The 12,240-nt window shown below is 41.8% G+C and overlaps 1 protein-coding gene across 2 annotated transcripts; it reads left to right on the top strand.

Annotated features, from left to right (window-relative positions):
* The first annotated feature begins 3,647 nt into the window (after positions 1–3,647).
* Positions 3,648–11,939, top strand: LOC115816578 (cellular tumor antigen p53-like). 2 transcript variants are annotated; one of them, XM_030779557.1, is made up of 11 exons: positions 3,648–3,781; positions 4,862–4,978; positions 5,518–5,569; positions 7,005–7,211; positions 8,761–8,947; positions 9,119–9,231; positions 9,794–9,903; positions 10,007–10,137; positions 10,383–10,492; positions 10,642–10,745; positions 11,087–11,939. In XM_030779557.1, exons 2-11 carry the CDS (start codon positions 4,899–4,901, stop codon positions 11,181–11,183), a joined length of 1,191 nt encoding a protein of 396 aa, XP_030635417.1. In that variant the 5' UTR covers positions 3,648–3,781; positions 4,862–4,898; the 3' UTR covers positions 11,184–11,939. The 2 variants fall into 2 exon arrangements, with proteins under 2 accessions (XP_030635417.1, XP_030635416.1); XM_030779556.1 differs by having other exon boundaries at positions 4,831–4,978.
* The last annotated feature ends 301 nt before the right edge of the window (positions 11,940–12,240 follow it).

The following is a 12,240-nucleotide window of genomic DNA, read 5'->3' as shown; positions in this document are numbered from 1 at the left end:
CAGGGGGCTGATCAGGGAGTGGGGATTAGTGGGAGTGCGGTGCTATAGACGTGATCATGATGTGGAGTAGAAGATGCCACGGACGCAATGGAAAAAACGGCTGTCCTAGATCTCTCGCTCTATATTCCTGAAGCCTAACCACCCATACTCACACCCCTTTAGCTAACCACACCTTCATCTCACGCCACCTTTTATCCCTCCCTCTTTTCTATCCCTCCCTCTCTTGCCCTCCCCCCCTCCCCACCCCCACCCCACCCCCACCCCCACCCCACCCCCCATGTCCCGGGCGTCCTCCCCTCCTCCTCCTCCTCCTCCTCCTCCTCCTCCCACTCCTCTCGCTCCTGCTCTGATATGTGGATGATTGAGAAAGAGTGGAGACGAACTTGACACCAGGCAGCTGAAGTAAGGGGCCCAGCCAGAGTCATGTGCACTTCTCTCACTAAACCCAAAGTAACCTAATCCCTCACAGACAGTGTCCTTGGTCTCCAACCCTCAGTCTGCATAAGGGAGCGCAAATGTTAGACGACATTACCGAAACGTTTGTGGTTTTTTTTTTTTTTTTTATTCTTAACGCTTCCACTGAAATCATTTTCTGTCACTTTTGTTGGAGTAATTAAGAAACTGAACTGGAAAAAGTCCCAAAGGTAACGAGGACTTTTTTATCAGTGGAACAGTTCGCATAATTGCAAGCAGATTCCCGAATCACTGGATATAACCAGCTTTGATGGCTATGTTTTGCCTGAAGTGACTCTGCTGTACTATTATTTTGTACGAGATAGTGTGTTTCCTTTGGAGAATATTAACTTTTCCTCAAGGTCACCTCCAGCCAACAAAGGAGATGGAAGCATAGCAGTCTTACTGAAGGCATGAAAGGTCAAAGTGGACTGAAAGGTCAATAGACCTTAAGGGAGTAAGAGCAGAATGGAGGCCAGGTGATACATGTGTCAGTGTGTATCTCCTGTCAAAGTTTTACCCTGCAGTAAAACACACAGCTTAGCCAATGCTCAGATTAGTGATGTTTGATGCTCCAATATCAAAGGTTTACAGTGCTCAACATTTCCATCAAAAAACTCTTTACAGATGCCTATCGCTGTTATCAGGAAAGTCATGCAGTAAACCATTCACGTGTACATACACTCACACACGCTCTCTCTCTCTCTCTCTCTCTCTCACGCACACACACACACACACATGCACACACACAAGGTCATGTGACTGCCAGTCCTTGTGGTGATTATGTTAATTTGGCTGCAGGAGTGTTCCGTCCTCAGTAATATTTAGCTCTATGACAACACACATTGAATAGCCCATTCCATGTTGTCATACATATCAACACTGCACATATCATAACCAGGCTGATTCAAGTATACTACCATTACATGTTTTCCTTAAACTGTGTAAATTATGGAGTTTGTCTAGACTTTGCATAAAGTCATTCACCAGGCAGCTTCAACTGACGCTATATTTTCACTGTGGATTATGACATTGTTTTAATTACCTTATTAACTCCATTAAAAAAAAATGTTTGATCAAATGCTGTCTTCGTACATGACAAGCTTCAATAATATCTGAGATCAGAGATGTAACAGCCTGTTTTGAAGGACATTGGTGACAGTAAGAACAGTCTGACACCCTGTGGTGGGAAACATAGCTACCAGCTGCCACTCAGAATGCAAAATACTGTCTAGCATTAAACCTAGCCCTTGTCCAGGAACTCTGTCAATAGGCTCTATGTCTACACATCTCCATTGCATTGTCTAATAAAGGAAATTGGTAAGATTATGGGCTCCAATGAAGAATTGCCTCTCTTCTAAATTCACACTGCTCCGAGTAGACCTTACTCCATTCGTGGATTCTGTGAACCGCTAGAACCAAGCGTAGGTTTTGAATGTGGCAGATCTGAGCCCACAGCATCACATGCTAACCTAAAGGTCTAGCAAGACCTGTATTTACAATGTAATTACAATGCATCATATTGGATGATTCCAAAATTAACCAATAAGATACAGAACAATTAAATATTCATGGGTTCTGGGTATATAACCCTGCTTTTTTGGCTCATTTAAACAATGTACACGGGTTCTTTCTACAAAATAAACTAGCATGACTGACACTGCATTTCAGCCAGAGGCCTTGACTAGGGGTAGCAGAGTGTGTATGAACAGGAGAAAAATGAATGTTCATTCTTCATTACTCTCAGATATGCTAAGTAGCTCTATTTACTTAAAATATGTTTCTAGAAAAAGAAAGACCTATCTGCAAACTGTTCGTCTGGGTTCACTCAAAAATTCAGAATTCAGACATTGGACCTCTGTGGATCAGTCATGGAAAAGTCACAACATTTTATTGGCTTGAAACTGTTGTTAAATCAACAAGAAAGCTGCAAACCCGGAAATAATTTGGGAAACTTCTGTACGTTTCACACTATCCAACAGGAATCCTGCTCTTTACCACAACAACAAGAGCTCTCAAGGATATTATGCATACACTGAGTCATTTCAAATTTGATACTTATAGCTTGTGTTCAAATACATTACCTAACAGTCTTTGAGTTTCTAACATGAATCACTCACAACAGATTTTTGACAACAAGCATCAGTCTACTCATGCGGCATTTGTTCTCTATCCATAGATACAAACACGTGTGCACACGTGCACACACACACACACGCACGCACACACACACGTACATACACACACACACACACGCGCACACATACACACGCACACACACACGCACACGCACACACACACACACATACACTTTTTATGTAATAACAGTCGTCAAAGTCTAAAAGGGCAGAGCCGGAACTTCTAAGACTTTAGTCCACCTTGCACACCAAGTGGAACCCTCAGATTCTGACCAAATGCCTCACATTCCGAACCCACAAAAGGGCTACTTTAAATGAAAGCCCAAGCCCCCTTGTCATAGCAAACCCATTGGGGGTCTGTTGAGTCATGTTTCTTAATGTTACAGAAGAGGTGGAATGGATCACATTCAGTACCAAATCTGAGTTAAGGGCATCATAAGATCTTGGATGGAAAAGAGTATGAGGAGGAAGTGGTGCATGTCAGTGTCACTATAATCCAAGGTCAAATGTAACGTGATCTGTAGGAGAACTTTTCTGTGAGATTTTTGCCTGAAACTTCCTTTTGCTTTGACTCACATATTGCAACTATTAAAAGTATGCCATATATATTTTAGGACTAGTAATAATTTCAAGCTTTGAAAGACTAATTTTCACAATGCACGGCAGTGTACATGGTGATTTTCAAACACAGCAGATATCTGCTTTTTAATTCAGGATATCCAGATAGTATGTCATGCAATTTTCCTACATTATTCAAACTTAATATAGTTTCTGAAAGCTGTTCACAGAATCAGTAAAACAAAGCCAGTGAGTTAGTAAACAGTAAGAAAAAAAATCAGAGACTGGACAGAATGACGTATAAATTCTATATAAACTTTGTATTCTTCTGTCCCGACTGAAAAATTTATACGCGCTGTTATGTTCAAATATACACATGCTTGACGATCACCCCTCTGATTGGCGGCCTATGAACTTCTGACACGTAACGAAACACGCCCATTAAAAAAAATCACAACTTTCTTCGGGAAGTCCCAGTACGGTGTCTGTTTTGGGACGTCGACGGTATTTCGCGAAGTCAGCGACTTCTCCGAGGCAGTCTTTATTGACCTGTCCCTCTCCAAATACGTGTATATCCCAACCCAGTATCACGACTTTATCTGAGACTCCAAAAGTGGGAATTTCAACCCGAGGTGAAGTATTGATCTGTGATGCTAAATATCGGCGAATTAGCCCCTACCATTGCTAAACGCTGAAGTGATTCGACCATTTGGAAATTGCTAATTTTGTAAAATAGGTCACTCGGCTATGGTTAGATTCAGGCTTATTGTACGAGTGTATGTAGATAGCTGATAGTGTTAGTTTTCCTTATGAGAGCATATCATGGAATTTACACATGGAACTACTTTGCGGTCGATGCTGGATAAGTTACATTGTTATGCTAACTGGCTAGCTACTCGTCTATCAAGTTGAGCACTAAGTTGCATGTGCCAATAATGAGCGATTTCCTTTGTAATACTTCCTGCACCTTGTCCACGCGAGCAGCTCTTAGTTTTAATCTTTTCGCGCGTCGACCGTGTCTCCTTCGTTATTTGAGCCGCCATTGTCTCATCTTCATCCTTTTAAAACAAAGCACGTGCAATGCATTCTGCATTGTTTGTGCTGGTCTGGAAAAGTCGGCGACGTCCGTCGTTGTAGCGTGTAATTTCAAACGCGAGTAACATTTTGGTCAGCTTCTTTTATGATGAACCGTTTACCTAACCTTTAAGTGGGGCTTGGAAGATGATATTTCATATTTGGGAGTGCGATTTTTCGACAAAAGCTTGTAGTTCTTTGTATTTAAGTGTCTGATTACGTTTGCATCACAATGTTCAGGCGTGCTGATTGACAGTTAATTAAACGGTTTAAGCTTTGAAGTGATGGTCATTGTAACATTTCAGAATTCCCAATCTGTGATACATTCTCACGGGTTCACTTTGAAAAACCAGGTCCTCCATGGACTGCGTCTTCATGATGATCAATTGTGATTCCCAAGATGGATAAAGACCGCTTAGAATTAATGTTAAGAGAGGCAGTTTTGAACTTGAAACAACCTATGCTGCTCTGCTTATTCTTTCTACTACATTTTAACTTGACAGGCACAGTTCATTTCCAGATGCTTTAAGATTCTTTTAAAAAAAGGAAAAAAAAAAAATACAAAAACAAAACAGAACCCCCAACCCCCACCCCTTTCCCTTCCCAGCCCCCCTTCATCCCCCTCGTTGTCCATCCAGGTTCCTGAGCACAGAGGGCCAGTGGAGGGGAACCGGGATGGGTGATATGGATTCGGCCAATCTGCCCATGAGTCAGGACACCTTTCAGGAGCTGTGGATGGGTCTGGATAATGACATGTAAGTTCACTTCAGAAGTGGAGGGCAAACACTTTGGGGGAAACGTGACGTCATGCGGTGTCCTAGAGACCGGTCGGTGCTTGCCAACGCATTTTGCATCTGATTTTATATGAACATTACATGATAAGGAAGCGAAAGAGAATGTTTCTGGAAAGCATGATTCTGCTTCTCTTTTCATTCAAATTTTATTTTATTTCAGAGGGAATATGTGTATAGAAACCTAGCAACTGGAATTTCCAGCATGCAACCTCAGGAAAAAAACGAAAATTAAGTAGAAAATGTAGGGGCTTTGTGGATGGGGAATTAGTCACAAAGTGTCTGGTCCCTTTTGCCTGTTGCTTTCCATTTTGACTTATTTGCATGCCTGTTAGTGAACTTATGTTGCTGCCTGCTTTTATGACCTGTTTCCTTTGCACTGTTCTGCGTACTGTTTTGATTGGCAGGCAGAAGAAAAGTGATATCATAAAATGAATTCTAATGATAATTGACTGTGATATTGAGGAAATGGTGCCTCATGCTAAGTGCTTATATTTTTTTAGGCAGTTTGGTGATCTTATGCAGGAACTACAGTCAGCAGAGGGTACAACTGAGGTATGTTTGATTTTTTTTTTTTTTTTTCAAAATGTACTTTTCACAAATAGTTCACTAGGCCTGCACGTTGCATCGTTTTTTTTTTTTTGTTTTTTTTTTTATCGTGATCGTGATACGGAATTTCCGCAGCGAACGCTTCGCAAAGGGCTGCGATTTCCGAATAGCAGACATTGATGAGGCGGGAAAGTTGACGACATTGATGAGGCTGGAGAGCAGACGTTTGGTTCTGCTTTAGCATTACCCGCACACAGGTCTGCGGTGCCTAGGCCTTGCTTCTGCGATGACGTAACCGGAGTGCGACGCAGAGAGAAATGAAACAGTCGAGCAACAAAGTACTAAAATGAGTCGTCCTGAAATAACAGCCGAGACCAAGAATGTAGGCCATCCAACGGCGGAGGGTTCGGTGCTGAAAAGGGGAAGTACATCAGCTGTGTGGTAGCACTTTGGTTATAAAGCAGAGAACTGTTTGCAAATGCAAGTTTTTTTGTGCAAAACGTCTCAGGTAGCCGCGGCCACGCATCAAACCTGTGTTATTCACTTGCGGTAGAACCGTAAGGAACTGCATGATGGGCGCTGAGCAAAAACGTGATCAATTAACTAGTTGCTGAATTAATGGAATTTAAAATAAAATGCATGAAGACATTCAGGGCATGATGGCTGTTTTCCTGATAGCTGTACAGTTGCACAAAAAGTCAGGTTGTCCTGGAACTATTTCATTAGGCTACCGTTTCCTTTTCGACACTTTGCAAAATAGAGAGTGCAGAATTTAGCTGGTTTTATTCTAAATTAGTTTTATATTTATTGTTCGTCGCCGTTATTGTGAATTATTGTAAACTAGCGTTTCGTAAATAGTTGGAAATGATTTTGATTGCATTGCATAGCAGACACACTCCATTCATTTGCAGGGTTAATACTTGCGGCATGTATAGAGCCACAGTGAAACTGTAACTTAAATCTCTGTTTTGTTATATCTCACATCGCCATCCCAATACCCAACAAGTTTATGAGACATTGCGTATTTACTGCATATTTTGCAGTTAACCTAAAATACATTTGAAGATGATGTTGCCTCAAATGTTGCTCCTTGTTTATGAGTTGACCCTTTACTTTGCAAACTCGGGGTTTAGAACAGAGCTCATTGCTGCCATTAACAGAAGTTGTACCTTAAATGGCTTCTCTCTTTTTTTTTTTTTGGTAACATTTCATAGAAGCATGTACGAAAATATGTCAACTTCCAAATGTGAAACTTGATAACCTTCACGAGAGAGAGGCACGGAACTTTTTACAAGGTTACGGATCTCATGGATAGCCTTTTTTTCTTTTTTAAAAAAAAAAAAAAAAAAAAAGACAGACATTCTCCATGTGTATATTTGTACATGCCAGTTTTGTTTTCTCAAGACACGCAATGACGATTAACCTGCTTTGTGATTTTCAGCCCTATGTCACCTTCACTCAGGACTTTGAGGACTTTGTCCAGAAGACCCTCGTTCCTGAGGGGGCCCCTCCAGCCCCTGAGTCAGAGCGTTTGGACAGCCTGCCCCCTCCCGCCACCGCCGTGCCCACCACAGCCGACTACCCCGGCCAGTATGGCTTTCAGGTGGTCTTCCACCAGTCCAGCACGGCCAAGTCAGCGACATCAACCGTGAGTTCGGAGCACAGATTCTTTTGGGCTTTGACTTACGGGAATAATTCGTGTATTTTCGTTCAGTACATCTTAGGAATAGTTTCGATTGGCCTGTTCAGTCCTTAAAAATGGAAAAATGCGATAGTGCCATCTAGAGGCCAAGTAAAGAATGTAGTAAACTGAAGTTTTACAGTGACTTGGCAGTCAAAGATATCCACTAATTAATTCTAGGTAAGTAGGTTTGTTATTATTGAATTTTAAGTACCAGTTTCGTACAGTTGGTTTGACAGTACAGATCCACTATCTCATCTGTGATATGAAATGGATTTCAGTGTTGACGTGAATTTGATGCACTGTATATGGTAAAGTAAAAAAAAAAAAAAACCTTGGTGCCATTTTGGTCTAATTTATTATCACTGCAAAGAGATTTTCCTTGAAAACTGTCTAGAATTATCTTTCTTGCGGATTATATGCGTGAGAAAGTAATCCACACATTAGAAAATTACAATTTGGTAAACCAAAAAAAAAATCTTCAAGTTTTAGAGAAATCTTTGATTTTTCCCACTTGCAAAGCCATCTTAATTACAGTTTGCATATAGGTACAATTATATGGACATTTCTGGACTTAAACACTCCTAAATAAGAATTTCAGTCTGACTTTTTTTTTTTTTTGGAATTCCTCAAACAAGCTTGTGGTTCATTTCCCATGAAGGATCTGAATTATCACTTAAAACATAACGATTCCTCAGACAGTTTCAGAAACCAATAAATCAGCCTCATGATTGCTCCTGAACGATGGAACAAATAAAAGAAGAGGAAAAACAGAATTACCTGGCGCTCCTTTCACAGTCCAAAGCAGGCGCTGCTCTGAGTTTTTCATTCATTCGGTCTCCACGTTGATTGTAGCTCAGTCTAGCCTAGCGTATTGTTCCGTTTGCGATTCATTTGAGGCCTGAAACATCTTCTAGAAAACACGAGTCAGAAGGTCACCAACTTTTATCCGAGTGGATAGCATCAATATAAGAGTAACGGGACGGGAGAATCACGCATTCCCTCTATGCGTCCTTCTTGTTGTCCCATTGTTAGCAGTGGGATGTGGTGACTGGTTGAATGGTAACTCATTGTAATAACATGACCGGGCATGTCCTCAAGTCTTGGATGAGGTCAGATTCCGCCGTCCTGCTGTTCCTTATGATCAAAACTATCACTGCGTTAGCTGATTCCACCGTAAGGTATTCAGAGTTTCTTGAATACTATTTAAATAAGCATTTTCTTTTTGTTTGTTTTTGTTTTAAACACTTGACATTTTAAAAACATTTTAACAACAAATTGAATTTGAGTCAAAGAAACCGGTCCTTTTTTTTTTTTTTTTTTCCATTTTAGAAGTACTCATTACATGCCCAAGATGTCGGAGTTAATATTCGCTCATGGTCCCGGTTGGAGGGGGAAAAAAAAAACCCACATCTAGTACTAAAACTGTCCACCTTATTTGGACAGTTTTATAAAATATCTAAGCAATACCTTGTTCCAAGCAGTGTCTCACTCTTCTTTCTCCTTTGCTTTGCAGTTTTCTAAGAAGCTGAACAAGCTCTTCTGTCAGCTTGCGAAACCTTGTCCGATGGAGATTGTGTTGGAGCGCGAGCCTCCTCAGGGAGCCCTCGTGCGGGCCATGGCCGTCTACAAGGAACCGCGCTTCATCTCCGACGTGGTGCTCCGCTGCCCCCACCACCAGACGGTCGCCGAGAGCAACGAAGGTGAGTGCAGCATTACTTTGTTTGTTTGTTTTTTAACCGTTTGTCACGGGCAAGGCGCACCAGTCATTTGCCACATTGCTTTTTTCCATTCAGTTTGACCAATGCTGTAACCACAAAGACTTGTTTGAAAGCCAAATTGAGTCTTGTTCTTTTCTTTTCCTCCATCCACAGAGGTTGCTCAGCGGAGTCACCTGATCCGCATGGAGGGCGGCCAGAGAGCTCAGTACCAGGAGGACACCAACACCAAGCGACAGAGTGTAACCGTGCCCTACGAACGTCCCCAGGTCCTGCCACACCCTCGCATGAGCATAAAAGACACATTTCATTCAGACTCGACACCAGATATAATAATGTATATTTATGTGGTTCTCACGTAGTGACGCGAGATTAAATTGTGACTTATATTACTGCATTAGAAACTGTGTCATGGAATCTGTGTCGCTGCTGTAATGTTTTCTTTTTTAGTATTTGCATGTGTTTGTTCTCTGCGAGTGTGTATGTGTTGCGTGCGTTTTCTTGTTTGCATTCATGCATCTCTGGGTCATCACGCAACCTGTATGTTTGTAAACACTGGTTGTAATATTTGCATCTCTGCCCTACTAGACCAGTCTCAACTCCCGAGGGGCCCACTGTCCTGCATGTCTTTATTTTAAGTCAGGACTGAGAAACCTGAAACCGATTAAATCTTTGTGTGTGTGTGTGTGTGTGTGTGTTTGTGTTTGTGTGTGGAGGGATTTCTCTCGCTGCTTCTTTTTCCGCGCCTGTTGGCTGCACTGTCGTGTGTGCCTGTTTGAGCGTGTGATGTATATATTTTTCTGTCTTGTTTGGTCTTATTGGTCTTTGTAGCTGGGCTCAACTGGCACCACCATCCTGCTGAATTACATGTGTCACAGCAGCTGTATGGGCGGCATGAACCGCCGGCCCATTCTCACCATCGTCACCTTGGAAACACACGAGTAGGTCCAGCAGTGTATTTACATAACAAGTCAAATGTAATGGGCGTGTCAGTATAGACAGACCCCTAATAATCCCCCCCCTCCCCTCTCTTCCCGTAAATAGCGGTAAGGTTTTGGGACGCCGTTGTTTCGAGGTGCGCGTTTGCGCGTGCCCAGGCCGTGATCTCAAATCCGAAGAGGAGAAGATCGTCAAGAAACAGGGCGGGGAGAAGGTTGCTATGGGTACCAAGAGAAGTAAGTTTAAAAAGAAAAAAAAAAACAAATTGAGAAAGAAAGGTCTGTTGAGTATGTAGACAGTCCCCGACTTACAATGGTTTGACTTAAGATTTTTCGACTTTACGATGGTGCGAAAGCAATGTGCATTCAGTAGAAACCGTGCTTCGAAATTTTGAATTTTGATCTTTTGGGGATCATTTTGTGGATATGAATTGAAATGGAAGTATATTCAAACACTGATTATGGCTTCTTTTCACTTTCAGAGGCTCAGGTTTTAGAATCACCCAGGGAGTCGCAGTCCACTGCCAAACCTGGATCCAGCAAGAAAACCAAAACCGACTCCAGCGGCGAGGAGGATGTTTTCGTTTTACACGTAAGTGACTCGAGTCCTCTAACAAAGCCACGGAAAGGGGATCAATGCGTGGCTGTTTTGTCACAAGAAAAAAAAAGATTACACCCCTGTTTGTTCATGATGGGGTGACCATGCTCTGTTTAACACCTCTCCCCCTCCTTCCTTCACAGGTACGTGGTAGAGAGAGATTCGAGATGTTTAAGAGACTGAACGACAGTTTGGAACTGATGGATCTCATGCCTGCTGCTGACCAGGAAAAATATAGACAGAAACAGTAAGGACTTTGGCCTAAAAACATCCAACCCCCCCTGTGTAAAGCTCAGCTCATCAGCTGGGGTCAGATCATAACTTACTCAGCTCTTTAATCAGGGTCACGGGGGGGGGGGGGGGGGGGTATACTTGTTGTCAGATTTAAAGAGGGAAAAGAGGGAAGATGAATGAAAAACCACACATGACTAAATGAAGTTTTATTTCAGTTTTATGCTTAATCCTTTTCCAGGAAACCAACCGTAAATGTTAAAAAAAAAACGACGGACGTGGTCCAAAAAAAGACATGTAAATAACAGCACGTCTGTGTGTCCGTGCTGAAAGCGGCTCTCTGTGTTTTCTTGTCAGGGCCGCTAAGAGCGTTCTCGTCAGCGAGCCGGGGCCCGTGCAGCCGAAGAACGGGAAGAGGCTGCTTACCAAGGACGAGAGGAGCGACACAGACTGAAACGAGCGGCGTTTCTTTCATCTTTCCACAGCGTTCCATGTCTTTCCCTTCAGGAAAACCCCCTTTACACTGTTACTGCCTGTCTAATGCTCTGCTAGTAGTTCCGAAAGACATGGGTGACGCGCGCGTCTACGCTCTAGAGCCCTTGCCTGTTTGTTTAGCGGTGGTGGTTAGTGCCGTTTGCATCAAGAGCTTTGTTTTTGAACCATCTAAAATGATTCGCTTTGGACCAGTCTGACAGGTTGGAGTTTGTTGAGAACTTAGTTCTGGTGGTTGCTTGGTGACCAGTTTTCTGAACATTTGCTGATTCGCGTTTCTGCTCGTCCTCTTGTCACAGTGAAAGTATTTTACTTCTTCCCCAACGTTGGTGTCTCTGAAGGGGTGGATTTAATCTCTTTTGTGCTCTTTTTTTTAAATGTTATTTACATGTTTGTATGTTTTGTTTTTTTTTATCACCAAAATATATTTTTTTGGCTTAAGTTTTTTTTTTATATGATAATTATGTAGGAGGCTTAGTTCACAGCCACTGTAAGCTTTTGTGCAACCTTAACGGTAAAGATACACGTATGGTTTGATTTCCTTACGCAAACAAATGACACTTGTATTTACTGCCAGTAGTCCATATTTGCATGCACCACGATGTGTGCAAATGCAAAAGTTTCTTCTCTCATATGGGCAATTTTTGCATTTCTTTGTTTTCTTTTCCTCATGAAAAAGAATGCATCACATTCATCCTGAAATGAAAGAGCTGAAATAAAACTTTCTTTAATAAAATATGTCTTTGCTAAAAACATATTTTGTCTGGTGGTTTTGTGATTTGCTTATAACTGTTCCTTTATTGAAATCTAGAACAGTTATTTTACATAAAATAATGTTTTTGACATAAAAGACTTCACTGAGTATTCAGCCAGGTTATATTCTGTCCTATTTTAGCCATAATAGTTATGACTGATTTATACTAGCCAAATCAAATTGGGCACCAAAGTAACCCGGTTATTCAGAATCGAGGTATTCAGAATCAGCACTGTAGAACCAAAGCTGTTCTCTGACATGTAGA

The sequence above is a fragment of the Chanos chanos genome, chromosome 7, assembly GCF_902362185.1.
Source record: "Chanos chanos chromosome 7, fChaCha1.1, whole genome shotgun sequence".
Taxonomy (NCBI): domain Eukaryota; kingdom Metazoa; phylum Chordata; class Actinopteri; order Gonorynchiformes; family Chanidae; genus Chanos; species Chanos chanos.
Note: the sequence above shows the minus strand (reverse complement) of the source record. Positions and strands in the feature narration are given on the sequence as shown.

What these genes read in the sequence shown, in the direction of transcription:
- LOC115816578 (XM_030779557.1), top strand. Translation starts at nt 4,899, where the DNA reads ATGGGTGATATGGATTCGGCCAATCTGCCCATGAGTCAGGACACCTTT. An exon ending in ATGGGTCTGGATAATGACAT is followed by an intron (nt 4,979 to 5,517) that starts GTAAGTTCACTT and finishes ATATTTTTTTAG; the next exon opens with GCAGTTTGGTGATCTTATGC. An exon ending in TGCCCTACGAACGTCCCCAG is followed by an intron (nt 9,232 to 9,793) that starts GTCCTGCCACAC and finishes TGGTCTTTGTAG; the next exon opens with CTGGGCTCAACTGGCACCAC.